The sequence below is a fragment of the Gekko japonicus genome, unplaced genomic scaffold (genome assembly GCF_001447785.1).
Source record: "Gekko japonicus isolate JY-2015 unplaced genomic scaffold, Gekko_japonicus_V1.1 scaffold1001, whole genome shotgun sequence".
NCBI classification, from domain to species: Eukaryota; Metazoa; Chordata; class Lepidosauria; order Squamata; family Gekkonidae; genus Gekko; species Gekko japonicus.
Genome location: NW_015163117.1, coordinates 67,825 through 84,639, shown reverse-complemented (window position 1 = coordinate 84,639; position 16,815 = coordinate 67,825). Strand labels below are relative to the sequence as shown.

At 47.9% G+C, this 16,815-nt stretch overlaps 1 protein-coding gene across 2 annotated transcripts in view; it reads right to left on the bottom strand.

The window, feature by feature from the left end:
• Positions 1-12,443, bottom strand: part of SMOC2 (SPARC related modular calcium binding 2) — a 213,281-nt gene extending 200,838 nt beyond the window's left edge. For both annotated transcript variants that reach the window (XM_015406852.1, XM_015406853.1), the window contains exon 1: positions 11,952-12,443. In XM_015406852.1, coding sequence (XP_015262338.1) covers positions 11,952-12,029 — 78 coding nt within the window. In that variant the 5' untranslated portion in view covers positions 12,030-12,443. The remainder of the gene's footprint in view (positions 1-11,951) is intronic.
• Between the last annotated feature and the right edge of the window lie 4,372 nt (positions 12,444-16,815).

The window sequence follows — 16,815 nt, the reverse complement described above, 5'->3', positions numbered from 1 at the left end:
ACTTGGGGCAGCAGAATGACTTGAGACAGCCCTGCCTTATAGCTAAGCAGAAGGAAATAAACATGGCTTGCCTCCCTCTATTTTCCCCTTCCCTCTGCCACCTCACCAGCCACAGCCAGGACACTCACCTGGAGCTTCCTTCTAGAGCTTGTTGTATTTTTTCTACAACGGGCCTTCATCCTAGTGCTTTAATAAATAAGTATACACATTTCCTTCATCGTGTGATAAATCATCATCATTAGACCCCCTGAAAGCTTATCTAGGGCTGCAGTCACACAGAACAGAAGCCACACAAGTGAGACGGAAAACAGGCGGAGTTTCCGGGCGCGATCTCACCAGCACATCTGGGAAGCGTAGCACTCCCGTGGCACAACCGAGGCTTCCAGCCGAAACTGCGTGGCAAAAAACTAGTACCTCGGAAGTACTAGTTTCCGGAAACTGCGGGGCAAGGGCGGGCGTCTGATCGCGTTTCCGGTGGCATCTGGCGCCCGCCCATGTCCCCTTGCAAATAAGGTGGGGTTTTTTTGTCCACGTCTCTGTGGATGGGCACACGCACCCAACGGAGCATGCGCATTCGTCGTGTACACACAAAAACAAAACAGTTTGCCGCGGCGCACGCTTCTTCGTTGCGCGCCGGCTTGTCCTGTGATCAGCACCTCTCCCTTGCCATGGAACCTCCACGGTACCTCCACAGGACCTCCACGGGAGGTCTGATCGAGTAACTGCGCAGTAGTTTGCCCCAGGGCAAACAGCCATGCTTCTCCCCCGCAGTTTCCTGCCCGTGTGACCGGGGCCTCTGTACAGTTTGTCATGATCAACCCAAGCTGGTAATACCATCAGAAGTCAGATGTTTCCTGGAATCCATATTTACTGTGACTCTGTACATCATTTCAGAAAGCCAGAAAATAAGTTGGAAGAAGGAAACTGAACAACAGATGAAGCTTTTTGGTACATTATGAGAGCTGTTCAGCCACAAGGTCTCGGCTCTAGACTCACACACACCCTCTTCCCTCTCCCTTACGAGTGCCCAGTCTTTCCCTGGCTTTCTGACTCAGGCTAACCAACCTGTGGTTTCCAGGTCTGGGTTGGAGGACAAGTCTAAACCATGTCTACTGATGAGGGTCTGAATGTTCCCTCTAATGGCCTGCAATGTGATCTATCAATGAAAGGGCTTCTATTGTGTAATATCTTCACAATCTCTGCAAGCCTGTAGGGCCTAAGGTCAGTATTTACACTTTTATAAAATAAGGGTATAGTCCATATCCTCAGCAAAAATGTCCCCCCCCCCCCACTGGCAAAATATACCATCAGCAATCCCCGCAAAATAAACAGCTGGATTACAGGTAGGAAGTAAACAACTAATTGTAAAACACTTTGGAAGCTTTGGGAAAGAAAGATGTTATGCGCTGTATTACTACCATGGTAGAGCTGAAGTTGCCTTTCCAATCAACCTCAATGAAATTTGCTTCTTCTTTTTTTTGTAAAACTGAAATATGTAATTTAGAAGTGAGATATGTCTCTGGTATGGCTACAAAAGCAAAAGGATAACTTAAGGCTGGAATTCAGCTTGTGCTAAAATGTTCATTTAAAAAAACCCCAAAACAAACCTACTTCCCAAGGGCACTTTAAGCCAAGCTTTAAAGGTGGTGTAATGGCACCCTAGAGGCCAAAGCTGACAAAACACACTTGACTTAATGTGATCTGCACTTGCAGAAGTCACACACTATAAAGTTCTTGGAGCGAATGGTTTCTCTTAAGGTTTTCACTTAGTAGCTTTTAATCAGCAAATCATTTCCAGGAAACTACAGGAGGAGGGGGAACAGGACCACGTCTGAAGAATTTCGGGTACGAGTGACCCAGCCATTCTCACTTTCACCCTCACCAAAATGATCACTGGGTAACCCATTTACTATTTTTGGAGAAACACTGATTCACTGAAAAGCTAAGATAATGTTCCATTTTACTGTGGCCATAAACTTATAGATGTAATAAAGCTCATGCTAAGAGCACAGCTTCTCACACAAAGCAGCTACCAAAAAAACAACCATCCAGCTTCAAGAGGCCTTATGAGCAGGTTCCCTCTAAGCTGAGTTAGTCTGAGCTAGCTCACAGTTTTTTAGCCTCCGGCTCACACATTTTTGTCTTAGCTCAGGAAGGATGGCTGCGGAGCAGACTAATTTACACAGTAGCCTAATCACTCGCTCACAACTTTAATGCCAGTAGCTCTCAAAGTAGATTTTTTGCTCACAGGACACCATAGCTTAGAGGGAGCATTGCTTGGATTTGAATTTGCTTGGATGCACCTTTCAGACAAACTTTGTATTCTCGCAGATTGCATAAATCCTAGTTTTTGAATGATACAAAGTCACTGGCAGGATTTTACAAGAGAAAGGGCTTGTGTCTTATCTGGTAACTAATGAATGGGCTCGTGGCTCTTCGGAAGCAGAGCCCCTTGTGTGGATGTCATGGCAAAGGTAATATTTCATGTTGCTTTTTTCCTTATCTACTCATTACTGTACTTATTCAAAACATCTGTCTGCCTCATGACAAGCTTGAAGTAACTCAGAACAAGTCCATTTTTACCCGGTGCGTAAAAATAAAGACAAAGTATATTGTTCCCAGCTAGGGTTCACTTGCCATGCCCTGACCTGGATAGGCCAGGATAGCCTGATCTCATCAGATCTCAGAAGCTAATCAGGGTCAACCCTGGCTAGTATTTGGAAGGGAGACCACCAAGGAACAGGAGGGTCATGACATGGAGGCCGGCAGTGGCAAGCCACCTCTGAACATCTTTTGCCTTGAAAACCCCATGGGGTTGCCCTAAGTCAGCTGTGACTTGTCAGCTGTGACTTGCCAACAACAAACCCTGAGTTGGGAAATTCCTGGAGCCGGGGGGGGGGGGCTTGAGGAGGGGAGGAACCTCAGTGGGGTATAATGCAATAAAGCCCACCTTCCAAAGCTGCCATATTCTCCAGGGGAACTGATCTCCATCATCTGGATACTTGAAATAAGTTGTAATTCCAGGAGCTCTCCGGTCCTCACCTAGAGGTTGGCACCTTATTCCCAGCAGATGCTGTCAGCCAGACGTACAGCGCCCTCTTACTGAATGAATGCCTCCCCTTCAAGGAGCCCTTCCTAAGGGCCACAGGGATGTACAGTACTCAAAGAGGCCTCATGTAGCAGGTTCATATGCATAACTTTAGAGCTACTGCCATTAAGGCTCTGCTGTTTGCATATGAAAGATTCAGCCATGAAGATATTCAGAGAAAGGTCCTTGGTGAAAACCTTAAACAGTTAAGACCCTCAGAGTCATTGCTAAATAACACTTTGCTCCCATAAGGAACAGCAGTGCTGCTGTCAGACCAGCATCCTGGATTTTTATTTATTTCAATCTCTATCCCACTTTGAACTTTATATAACACTGAAGTTTTCACTAAAATTAAACGGAAGCCCAGTGGCATTTTAAGGACTAATAACATTTATTATGGCACAAACTCAAGCTGGAATATATATTAGGGTTGCGAGATCTGATTATCACACTCATGGGGGAGGGACTTTCTGGGAGTGGGGATGGAGCGCTGCAACATGCTGATGTCACGAGGAAGTGACATCATCATGTTGATGATGTCTCACAGCGATGCTCTGGTTTGGGGGCAAAACTCTATGGTAAAATCACTCAAACCATAGAGTTTTGCCCCAAGACCAGAGTGCCACCAAACAACATCGCTGACATGATGACATCACTTCCATGTGACATCAGCACATCACATTTGGGGACAGGATTTCCCCCCAGCAACCAGCTGGCTGGTGATGGGCAGGAGCCTGAAAAATCACCCTCAACTGAGAAATGCATGAGAGAGAAAGAGAGTGTGTGTCTTTTAAGGTGTCACTGGACTTCTGTTTAATTTTGCTGGAACAGACTAGCATGGCTAAAAAGGGCCATGGTTTATTTGGAAGACTAATCTACTAATTTTGGGGATGGGCAATAGTATGAGGCTGTAGCTTACCACAGAAAATTAATCACACAACACAGAATTACTTTGTTGGATTCACTGCCACAGGATAGAGTGATGGCCACCAGCTTAGATGTCTTTAAAAAGAGAATGAGATGACTCCATGAAGGTCAGGGCCTTCAGTGGCTAATGGCTATACGTCCTTGTTCCAAAGCAGAGTGCATCTGAATAGCACATGCTGGGTGGGGGGACAGCAACAGAGGGTGGCTTTGACCTTTGAGCACAGTCATCTGTCTGTGCTCTCTGAAAAACAGGATGCTGGGCTAGATGGCCTGTAGCTCTGATACAACAGGGCTCCTCTTACGTTCTTAATTCAACCAATGATTAGTGTGGCCCAATTCTAATGCAAGGACCAGCTTCAGCAATGATGGCTTCAAACTTGCAAAAGTTACATTTTGGGGATAGGGTGGGATATAAACCTAATAAAATAAATCAATATATAAATAAGAGCAAATAGTGGTTTACCACTACATGACGATTTTTGTTTCGTACCCTCTAAGTGCTCAGTTTCATAAGTTCAGCATTCTCTCCTCTCTCCATAGTGCATCATCCTTTGGAGGAGAAGCAGTCGCTATAAATACAGCTTGTAATTTCAGACATCATTCCAAAACCATCATTCCATACTTAACAGAAAACACAGATTGTAAACCTAGTTCAGACTATGATTCTGATTCTGTTAGGCGATTACGAACCGTGGAATTTCATTTAAATGTCCTTGCTTGAAGTTTGGAGTGGTGTCTGAATTGAGCAAATGAATTGTAGGACAACATTATTAAACTGAATGTTATTTTTACTGCTTTCACATCTCAAAATGACAGTGATATTGAGGTTACTGATATACACAAACTTATTTACAGTGAATTCATTAAGTGTCTAGCGGTGCAATCCTAAACAGAGTTATACCCTTCTAAGCCCACTTATTTCAGTGAGAAGTATATATACCTGCTTAGGATGCCAGTGCAGTTTTGTTAAGATTATTTGCCTCAAAATCCTTCATTGAATGACAGCTCTAGTTTTCATTAAAACTGATCATTCATTTTTTTCTAAGCCGCAAAGATGGGATCTGAGTTCTACAGAAAATGGTGGACAATTTTCTTCTGTAATCTGAAGACTTTGCGGTTAAAGCCAAACAAAAATTATATTAATATATTTACTCACTTTCCCTAAAGATCTTATTTATTTATTTGTACTTATATCCCACCCTCCCAGCCATACTGTTCTTCAAGAAAATTAGCCCATCAAATCCATTTTACCTGTCCCCCTGAAAGGAGGAAGAGAAAGAGGGGAATTTCTCTACAAAACTCCATTGTGGGCTTCCTCCAAGTACCCTAATACTAATACTAAGTAAGTCTGCCTGTCTACTTCTTCCTTTATGGGGGACACAACTGACACGTTATTCAAATATAGCTTACCAAATATAGGGCAGGAGAGATTACCAGTGTATTGGCAAACTCCAGAAGAGAGTCTAACTTTTACTGCTCTTTGATGGCCTATCCAGATGTCTTTAATTGAGAAAATTGTAGGGGTCGTTTCATGATTTCTGATCACCTCAGTCCACATGTGTGGATGAACATGAGGATTGCCATCCCACACATTGGCAAGCACTGGAGCGGGCTATGCAGTCAGTGTGGCTGCCTTCCCACACTCAGCACCACATTGTCTTCAGGGAAAAAACATCTTCCTTTCCCTCATGCTTCCAATTGTATGTTGCAATACGCAGTCAGCACTGTGGGAAGCTGCCATCCAGACGCGCCCTGAGGCTACAGGCTTGTGCCCAGTTTTGTGCATTTAAGCACCACTGAAAATCCAAATTCAAGCAAGTAGCTAGGAAACAGCAGACAGATTGGTTTTCTGGCTTATGTCCCTGTGGTGTTTTGTACCTTGGCTGCTGCTTGGTCTTCTGGGTAGCTGCTGGTCTTCATTTCAGTAGCTGCTAGAGAGACCATCTGACTGTGGTACACAATTAGGGCAGCCTAACTTGGGACCAGAAGCCAAAAATGTGCAAAAGCCCTCAGAGTGACATTTACAGGTAGTGAATCTTGGGTCAAATAAACAGGTTTTCTATTATTAGCGACAAAACATTCAGGAACATTTCTCCTAACGACCAGGAAGCCTGGCTCTTACTTTGAGGTACCTACTGTTACATTACTGCCCAAGTCCTCTGTTGAGGAAAGGGTATGGATATAAATCGAATAAACAAACCAAACAAAACTCAGCCCTGTGCCATATTTACTTCATGAGTCATCCTACATTTTAAAATCAGGTAGATCATTCAGGGTTGTTATATCCATCCCTACATTAGTTTAGGATCTTTACAAGAAGTGAAAAGCGACTTTGTAAGTGCAACAGACATTCCCACTTGTGTTAAAAATCTTCTCAGTCCATATAAGGATTTCAGTTCAGGCTTGTAAACAGTTACCAATATGGTGAATTTCCTCCAGCTGACCAGACAGGAGAATTTACTAAAACTGGTTCTCTCTCAAACCCCGCCATCTCCAGGCTCCACCCCTACCCAAACCTCCAGGAAATACCCACGGTGGAGTTGGCAACTCTAGCTGCCACCCAGTAGGAGACTGAGGTGACTGGGACATGAAAAGGGAGCCATCATGTCAACAGCATGATGAAAGCAGGAGGTAGAGTTGACAACCTCCAGGTGGTGGCTGGAGATCTTCTGGAATTATAACTGTCTTCTATGCAACAGAGATCATAGAATCTCCTTCCAAGTCCCAGCATCCTGGCTCACCGCCCATCAAAACCTCAGGTGCAGTGTTCCCTCTAAGCTGAGTTAGTGTGAGCTAGCTCACAGTTTTTTAGCCTCCAGCAGATTTTTGGTCTCAGCTCAGGAAGGATGGCTCCAGAGCAAACTAATTTATGCGGAAGCCAAATCGCTCACTCACAACTTTAATGCCAGTGGCTCACAAAGTAGAATTTCTGCTCACAAGATTCCACAGCCTAGAGGGAGCATTGTTCAGGTGGTAGTGGGAGGAAACGGTGGAAAGGAGCACAGGCCAGCATCGTGGTGGCATCCCTAAAACCAGAAGTGGCATAGTGAATACTCTAGCATTTTACAAAAACTCTGGGGTAAAAACAGAGTTTTTATAGATGAGAGAATGTCTAAATACACCACATCCGGTTTTTACCAGAAGTGATGTAAGCACACCAGTGCAATGCCAGAGCACCAGGCCCCACCCTCCAATTTATGCCAGCATTGCTGGCAGTGGCCTGGCCACTCTACACTGTATGATTCATTGGTAACTCTGTGTTTTTACTGCATGCTGTTGACATGACAATAATTTTTGTGGCTGCTGGCAGGAGACCTCCGCTGTAGACTCCTACCTGGAGTCTACCTGATTCTTACCTGGAGTCTACCTGATTTTTATTTAGGTTCCTTTCTGCCCAGGCTTTTAACTGAGAAACTGAGGCTTTTAAACTTCATTATATTATGGTATGCTTCTGGTCCACAGATTTTTTATCAACATCATTTTCAGCTGATCAGTGTATCATTTATTTATTTATGTGACTTCTACCCCTCCCTCCCCGCACGGGCTCAGGGCGGCTTACAACAATGGCACCAATTGCCAATAAAACAATATACAACAATGCAACACTTAATACAAATATAAAATCCTATAAAATCCTAAAGTGCTAGTTGATTGTATAATTCAGTACTTACAATGGCACATTCGGGTATCTAGACAACTACTAAGTTCCACCTCTCTGTCGTCCCGCGTCACTCGACGGAAATGAGCAGATGTTAAAGAAACCGAAGGCCGGGCTCATTGATGGTAATAGTGGAGGGGCGGCTCCTAGTTAAAAGCGTGGCAGAAGAGCTCTGTCTTGCAGGCCCTGCGAAATTGCAAAAGGTCCCGCAGGGTCCTGATCTCCTCCGGGAGCTCATTCCACCAGTAAGGAGCCGCCACCCTGGCCCTCATCATCGCGAGCCTGGCCACCTTGGGGCCAGGGAAGGTCAGCCAGTTCTGTGACCCTGATCTCAGTGCTCTCTGAGGTATATGTGGGGAAAGGCGGTCCCTCAGGTACGTCAGACCCTGGCCATATAGGGCTTTAAAGGTAAGCACCAGCACCTTGAAATGGATTCAGTATGCTATTGGCAGCCAGTGGAGAGCCTTCAGCACAGGCCAGATGTGCTCCCATCTAGGTAAGCCCATCAGCAGCCTGGCCGCGGCATTCTGCACTAGCTGCAGCTTCCAAATTTGCAACAAGGGCAGCCCCACATAGAGAGCACTGCAGTTGTCTAGCCTCAAGGTGACCGTCGCATGGATCACTGTGGCCAGGTCGTTGCGGTCGAGGAAGGGAACCAACTGCCTGATCAGCCACAGATGGTAGAAGGCCAACTTGGCAGTGGCTGCTACCTGGGCCTCCATTGTTAAGGAGGAGTCCAGGAGCACTCCTAAACTCCTAACCTCCGGTACTGGCACCAATGGCGCCCCACCGAAGGTCAGGAGTGGGATCCCCAGCCACGCCACACCCCAACCCACACACAGGACCTCCGTCTTCACTGGATTTAGTTTCAGTCGACTCAGCCTGAGCCAAGCAGCCATGGCCTGTAACGCCTGGTCCAGATCTTCAGGACTGGAGTTCAACCGGCCGCCCAACATCAGATAGAGTTGGGTGTCATCAGCATACTGACGACACCCCAGCCCATGACTCTGGGCCATCAGGGCAAGGGGGTGCATGTAGATGTTAAATAGCATCGGGGATAGCACTGCCCCTTGAGGCACTCTGCACTCCAGCGGGTGCCTCCGGGACTGTTGCTCCCTGAGTGCCACCCTTTGTCCCCGACCTTGGAGAAATGAAGCAAGCCATTGCAAGGCAAGCCCCTGGAGGTGGTGAAGCAGCAACCAATGGTCGACCATGTCGAACGCAGCTGACAGGTCCAACAACATCAGTACCGCCAAGTCGCCCCGATCCAGATGCCTCCGGAGATCGTCAGTCAGAGCGCCCAGTGCCGTCTCCGTCCCGTGTCCCGGGCGAAAGCCGGACTGGAAGGGGGCTAACATGGAATAAAGTCCTATAACTGTATCACCACCGCCCTCTCAATTAATTTGCCCAAATAGGGCAAATTAGTGACCGGCCGATAATTAGCCAATTCGGCTGGGTCCAAAGATGTTTTTTTTAGGAGTGGGTGGACCATCACTTCCTTGAGTGTCCCCGGGAACAGCCCCTCTAAGAGGGAAACTTTATGCTGTTATGCTCTGACTTGTTTTAATGGTGTCTTGTTTCTTAGTAGATTGTTGTAATAGCATTGGCTTCTGTTTAGTGGCACATTTTTAATGGCTTGGTCTTGTTTTTAGTAGTTTTGTTTTATTCTTTTAGTTGTAAGTCACCTTGAACATATCTCTGGAGAGGAGGCAGATACATTTTCTAAATAAATAAATGAAGTGGGAGCCCACAGACATTATGGAAGGGTTACCAACCTCCAGATGGGGCCTGGAGATCTCCCAGGATTACAACTGACCTCCAGGCTACAGAGATCAGTTCCCCTGGAGAAATGGAAGCTTTGGAGGATGGACTCTATGATGTTTATACCTAGGGTTGCCAGCTCTGATGAGAAATTCCTGGAGATTTGGTGGTAGAGCCTGGGGAGGATGGGATTTGGGGAGGGGAGGAGACTCCACAAGGTGTAATGCCATAGAGTCTAGCTCTCCAAACCCCTCCTTCCCCGGGCTCCGTCCCCCAGATCTCCGGGAATCCCCCAACTTAATGGGGGATAACTAAGTTAATGGGAAGGAGGAGGAGGAGATTGGATTTATACACTGCCCTTCACTTGGAGTCTCAGAGCAGCCTACAATCTCCTTCTCTTCCTCTCCCCACAACAGACACCCTGTGAGGTGGGTGGGGCTGAGAGAGCTCTGACTGAGAACTGCTCTTGAGAGAACAGCTCTGAGAGAACTGTGACTGACCCAGGTCACCCAGCTGGCTGCATGTGGAGGAGTGAGGAATCAAACCCAGTTCTCTGTATTAGAGTCCACCGCTCTTAACCACTACACCAAACTAGAAGTGTGTGACTCTGTTTAGAACTGTGTTGTTACTGAGTGAAAGTGACAGCAATGAACTTTTCTTTTAAGTAACACATCCTAGGCCCCGGTCACACAGAGAATTTGCTGCGCGAAAGGCACAAATGCTGGGCGGATTTTCGAGGCACAATCACACAGCAACATCTGGGAAGCATAGCGCACTCGTAGCCAACCCGTGGCATGCTGCCAAAGATGCACAGTTAAAAGGCACCTGCAAAGATCTACTAGCAAATGGTTTGCCACGGGCTCATTCGGTGTGATCGCGCCTGTGTGCACCTATTCCCTCCAGCCATCCTCTTTGCAGCACACGCCGAAAGATGAAAGCCGGGTGCGCCACTGTCGCGTCTGATCACATAATGGCGATTCAGAATGTGATGGCGCAAATAGCCACACCTCCCCCCCCCCGCGTTTTCTGGCACATGTGGCCAGTAGGGCTGCCAAGCCGCGGCGGGGGATCCGTGCGTCTTCACAGGATCCCTGCCCCGGGGGACAGCGATACGTCATGCATAGTGTCACATCCTGGCGACGGCAGTGCAACACGTATCGCTGTCCCCCGCGGCAGGGATCCTGTGAAGATGCACGGATCCCCCGCTGCGGCTTGGCAGCCCTATGCAAGCTGTAGGCTGCCAATCACAAGCCACTTAAACCGCTGTAGTTGCACTTGAATTTACTTGGTTCAATTTACTTCAGTGGGGCAAAGTTATTTCAAGTGAAGATATGTAACTGGAGCACCTTATGTGTCAGTGTCCAACAAAAGCTGGAGCACATATATTCAGTGAATAAATTGTATTGATTTCAGCTGCTCCACATGGCCCTTGGAATGCTCACAAAGCATGTGTGAGTAATGAATCTAGTTATTGTGGCTTTGATCTCTCCTCACTATCGCTATAGACTCATCACAGAATATGCAAGCATGCATTAAGAGTGGGGAGGCATACACCCCATTAATTGGGCTCTTGATTTTATGAACCTAGAAATGCTACAGTGTGTGCACTCATGTTTATAGGTCCCCGACCTTTTCTAGCCTGTGCGCACCTTTCAAATTGTGGCACAGGGTGGTGGGCACAACCACAAAATGGTTTCCAAGGAAGTCAGAGCCAACCACAAAAGCTCAGTGAAGTTATACATATCTCTAATAGCAACTTTTAAACAGCTTGGTCAGTGCCCTACTTAACAAAATGCCTTTAAAAACAAATGTATGTTTAAAAATATTTCCTTCCACACAGCTTATCAGAAGTGCTGCTAGGCAAAAGCCCCACCCACTTCTAAAAACAGGTTGTGGGTGCCAGGAAAGGTTCAAGTGGGCACCATGTTGGCGATCCCTGATGTAGAGACTGCCATCCAGTACCACACAGAGATGATTAAAAACAACTAAAAATAAAAGCATTCCCCAATATTTGACAAACAAAGCATGTCACAGGATTTCTGACAGAGATATTATAGAGAAATGGAGAACTGAAAAGCCATGACAACTACATATATTTAAGATTTTAAGAACCTTTCAATACAATACTGAGGGCTAATCAGTTTGGTTTTTAAAAAGTTGACATTTCCTCAGTTTTATTGTGGGGATGCTTTCTGGGTACTTTCTACACACGTGAAGTAGCATTCGGTGTTATATACAGGAACGTGTACGTCGAAAGTTTTGTAACAAAATCACTACTGCTGCTGCTGCTGGTACTACTACTACTACTAATAATAACGTCAACATTTTCAGGCTGCACATTCTCGCTCGGTAAGGGACGCCACGATCAGCAAGTGCCGTTGTGGGTGGGAAGACAAAGCGGGAGGCCGGCGGCCTGGGGAAAGGGACGGCGGGCGGGCGAGCGGGCGGGCGATCTGCTGCCCCCGCGCGGCGACGGCGGGGAAGTGGGAAGAAGCGAGAGGAAGCAGCCTGCCTTACCGTGAGCGCGGACACCTTCTGCGCCGGCACCAGGAGCACCACCTCCGGCAGCAGCAGCCACAGCGGGAGCAGCAGCATCCTCTGGTCTTCGGGTCTCCCTTTCTCTCTCTCTCCCCCTCTTCTTCGCAACTCCGGTCCCGCGAGGGGTGCCCCGCGGGGTGCCTCCTTCCCCGGCTGGAAATCCTAGAGGGCAGCGGCGCAGTCGGTGCCACTGCCTCTGCTTTCTGACTCCTCCGCTGACGGAACGGCTGGCTCACACACCCACCGCTGGGCACGCGGATGCCCCTCCAAGGCCGGTGCCCCAACTCGTTGCTTGTTCTGGCAATTGTGCCACTGGAGCTTGGAGGTGCTTATTTATCCCTCTCGGAAGCGGCTCCGCTCGGCTCCACAGATCTGGGTCAGATACTGCCTGGTAGCGAAGAAGCTTGCTTTTTTTCCCTCCCTCAGTGTATAGCTGTCATCTGTTGCTTGTTCGGAGAGAGAGAGAGAGAGAGAGAGATCACAAAGAGAGTGAGAGAGACAGAAAAGAAACTTGTTTCGGTCCTTACTGGTCTCTTTCTCTTGTGCACCTTTCTAGGCAACAGCCCTGTCTAAACTCTGCAGGAGTTTGGGATGATTTTGGGAGGAGGCGGCCAAGGGAGCTGGGGAAGGTGTAGTATATGAACCTCCCAAAATCTCCACACACACATACACACCCCTATTCTTTCTCGGTCCAGCCTCCTCTTTCTCCTCCCAGACCTGCAGGTCCTCTGTGGATTGATTGATTAACCCTACTGACACCAAGGGAGCTCTAGAGAGCAGCACATATAATACATCTCTCTGAAGTTTCAAGCCTGATCTTTTAGGAATAGTGATAAAGGGGGGGGGGTTGCACAGTAATTTGTGGCTGAACCCAGTATATTGCACCTCCCTTCATCAGAGTTTGCTGGTAACCTGTTGCTGGAGCTCAGTGACCTGGCAGGTGTGGTTTTGTTTATGGGTGCTAGTGTGGATTTGCAGATTGCCTGGCCAAGAGTTTAAGAAGGTGCGGACTGGCCAGTTAGTTTCCGAGGCAGCTTTGTTTGTCTTCCAGCTCCAGTGACATTTTGGGCTGTTGCTGGGTAACCCTAGTCTTAAAGATAAGCAAGAGGATTTTGTGCATGCGTGTGTGCCCTGACGCTCAAGAATATTTTTTTTCACAGGCAGCATTGTTGAAATATTTCAGCCTTGGCTTGTAAATTCACATAGTTCTGGCTGGCTGACATAAAACCAAATCTTTATCTTGTTTTTCAAGGACAGGTCAATTGGCCACTGTTATATTTTCAACAGATTTTATGTGGGAAGGGGGTGGCAGCGGAATAGGACTTGTGGCTAAAGATTAGATAGATAGACAGACAGACAGATGATAAATGATAGATGGATAGATGATAGATGGATAGATGATAGATGGATAGATAGATGGATGGATAGATAGATAGATAGATAGATAGATAGATAGATAGATAGATAGATAGATAGATAGATAGATAGAGACACACACATACATACAAGGTGATTACGAGGAATCAAATATTAATATATCTAATTCTCAGTGTAGTCAAATTTGTGGATACTGTCTTTAGCTTTACAAAATGGATGCCCTCAGCAGCCATTGCTAGGCAAGTACAACAGTGTAACCGGTCACCTAACTTTGGTTTTTGTCAGTAAAAGGCAGGGAGAAGGGGCAGGGCCCATTCCAGGCTGTTTTGGCCTTTGAAGGAAGATTCTTTGGGGCCAGGCCTGTCAGCAGCTACTGGGCAACTTGATACTACCCAGCTGGATACCTAGACTCACCCGGGCCTGCCTGCTTGCCACTGTTCAACAGCAGCCACCAGGATGAGTAAAAGAGGAAATAGTGTGGGCAGCAGTGTTCCCTCTAAGTTACTGTGAGATAGCTCACAGTTTTTTAGCCTCCAGCTCACAGATATTTTACTTAGCTCAGGAAGGATGGCTCCAGAGCAAACTGATTTATGCAGTAGCCAAATCGCTCACTCGTAACTTTAATGCTAGTAGCTCACAAAGTAGAATTTTTGCTCACAACACCACAGCTTAGAGGGAGCAATGGAACTGGGTGTGGCCATGCCCTGCCCCCACCTGGCCCATAGCCACAGTGGGGCATTTGGGGCCAGAGTCCCCCACCCACAAACCCTGCCCCACCACCTGAGAATGCCAGACCCCCCCCCCAGACCCCAGTTTGCCTAGTCCAACAGCAGCAGAGACGCTGGGGAAAGAAAGGGAAGCCGCCCTGCAGCTTCTGGTCAGTTTCACTCCCCCTGATCAACTGTTCCTTTAACAACTGATAGGAGGGGGATGAGCCACAATTTATGTTTAAAGAGCCACTGCAAGTAAAGCATAATTTTTAAAAGCAACCAAAAAATCCAGTTTTCATTTGATGGTGGGTCAAAACAGGGGTGGTGGTGAAGAGCTACAGATACAATTCAGGTTTGAAGAGCTGCAATTCATGTTTATTTTATCTTTTATTTGATGTTGTGTCTGCCCCACAAGGAAAAAAATCCTGGCTATGGGCCTGCCAATGATTCTACAGCCAATGATTCCCAATGAATACCCAATGATTCTACAGCCAGAACCTCAAGTTTTGCCCTGGGGCCCAGAATCACTAAGACTGCTCTTGATCAGGGAAGGCCTTGGCCTCTATGCCCTGTTTATTTGACCTTCCAGTGATGAAGGGGGAATTTCTCTTCTTCAGTGTGCTGCTGTAATGTATTGAGCTTGAGATCCATAACAAAAGCAGGCTAGGATCCTGCTTTTCACCAGCCCCTCGTCCCAAAGTATGTACGGGTCGTGGGCGTGTAACCATGGGCTCCCCAGCACCATTGGAAAACAGGCAGCCGCCGTGATGATAAAGGGACGGTGCTCCCACTAGGACCCTACCCCCATCCTCAATGGCACAGTCTCGTATTTGCAAGGATCTTTCATAGCAGACCCATCCATTTGGGTGAATACAATGGGATCCGCTAATCGAACAGCCTTAGCCCCCAGCCCTGTGATCAAAGAGGGATTTATCAGGTCTCGCCCACAGCCGGAGTCTATGAGAGCTCGCACCCTGATGTGGGTACCGAGCTCTGGATTCTGGACAGTCGCGGTAATGAAAAAGGGGGGGGATATCCGCTCACCGTTTTTGGTGCCTTGAGGATCCGTACCTGATGCTCTGTGCTGCTTAGTGCAGGTCCTGTCCATTTCCCATCGGCTGGTCCTCATCTTCGCTAGACTCGAGCTCCTCCTCCATGATGCTAGCGTGCAGAGCTTTGGGGCCCTTCGGCTTCACAGAAGATTTCTTCACAGGCATGTCAGACCTCCGCTTCTCCAATGGTTTCTTCACCGGATGGGTGATATCCCCCCCCCGGACATGTGGCCGCAAAGTGGCCTGGTAATCCACTTCAGGCACAGACCTTGTTTCATACGTAAGTCTCTCACCCCTTCTTTCTTCGAGGTGGGTGCCTTCTGCTTAGGTGAGGCCAGCACCATCTTACCTACTGTAGTAGTGTTATCGAGTTTGATGGTGTGCAGGTGGGTCTCTGCATCTGCTGCCTCATGAATCCAGGCATCCAGGGAGATTGGGTTGACGCTATGCAGAACCGTCTGCCGGACATCCGGGTTAAGGCCCAAACGGTACTGCTCTGCCAGAACCTCATCAGGCCAGCCTCGAATTTGTGCCACCTGCCTCCTGAATTCACTCATATACGCCTTGACCGACAGTCTACCTTGCTTGAAGGTGCAGAAAAAGGCTCTCACCTGCGCTCCCGCATTGGATCTTCGAATTGAGCCCAGAGGGCCCACATGAAGGCATCCACTGACTGGAGTTCCGGTCCATCAGTGTTACGTAGACTAACGTACCAAGCTGCTGCCTCATCCCGCAGCCAGGACACGATGTAGTCCACTCTGCATTCTTCGGTTGGAAACAGGTGGCCCCAATTCATTACGAATTTTTGGGTGTGCACCACAAAGAACCACAGACTCTCTGGGGATCCATTGAACGTTGCATCCAGGGGCTCAATCGGGCAATGGAGATCTGGGCCCAGGACTGCCAGAACCCCGGGCCCCAGTGGTCTCACCAGTGGGTGAACCACAGGAGGGGGTAGCCGTGGCGCAGGAACCTGAGCCGGGGCTCCTTGTGCTTGTACTTGCGGTACCAGCTGCGGTGGGTGCTGAAATTCTTGCTGCACCGCTGTGGCAACGATGGTAGGGATTCCCTGGAGAGAGTTCTCAAGCATCTGCATCATTCGGTCAAACCCCCTCTCAAGTAGATCCAACCGGGTGCCGACAAACTCTTCACCCATGTCTTCCTGTTCCACTGCCCTGTTGGGCCCATTAACTGTACGAAGGGGGACGTCACTGCAAACCTCCATCTCATACTTGTCCAGGCTGGGTGGCTTGTTGTAGCGACATCCCCATTGGTGAGCCATGGCCCAAATAGGTGAATAAAAAGAAGAAGAAGAAGAAGAGAAGAGATTGGATTTATACCCCGCCCTTCACTTGGAGTCTCAGAGTGGCTTACAAACCCCTTTCCCTCCCCTCTCCACAACAGATACCCTGTGAGGTGGGTGGGGCTGAGAGAACTGTGACACAAACTGCTCTTTTTCAAGGACAGCTGTGCCAGAGCTTGTGACTGACCCAAGGTCACATCAGCAGGTGCCAGTGGAGGAGTGGGAAATCAAACCCGGTTCTCCCAGATTAGAGTCCACATACTTAACCACTACACCAAACTGGCTCTCCAAGTCCAAGTTTCATGTGGGTTCTCACTGAACCGGCCCCAACAGGGGCCCTGTAGATGGGTAATCGCCTGGGCCCCCCCAAAGGGAACACGGAGAACATCTTCTTCCGTGCC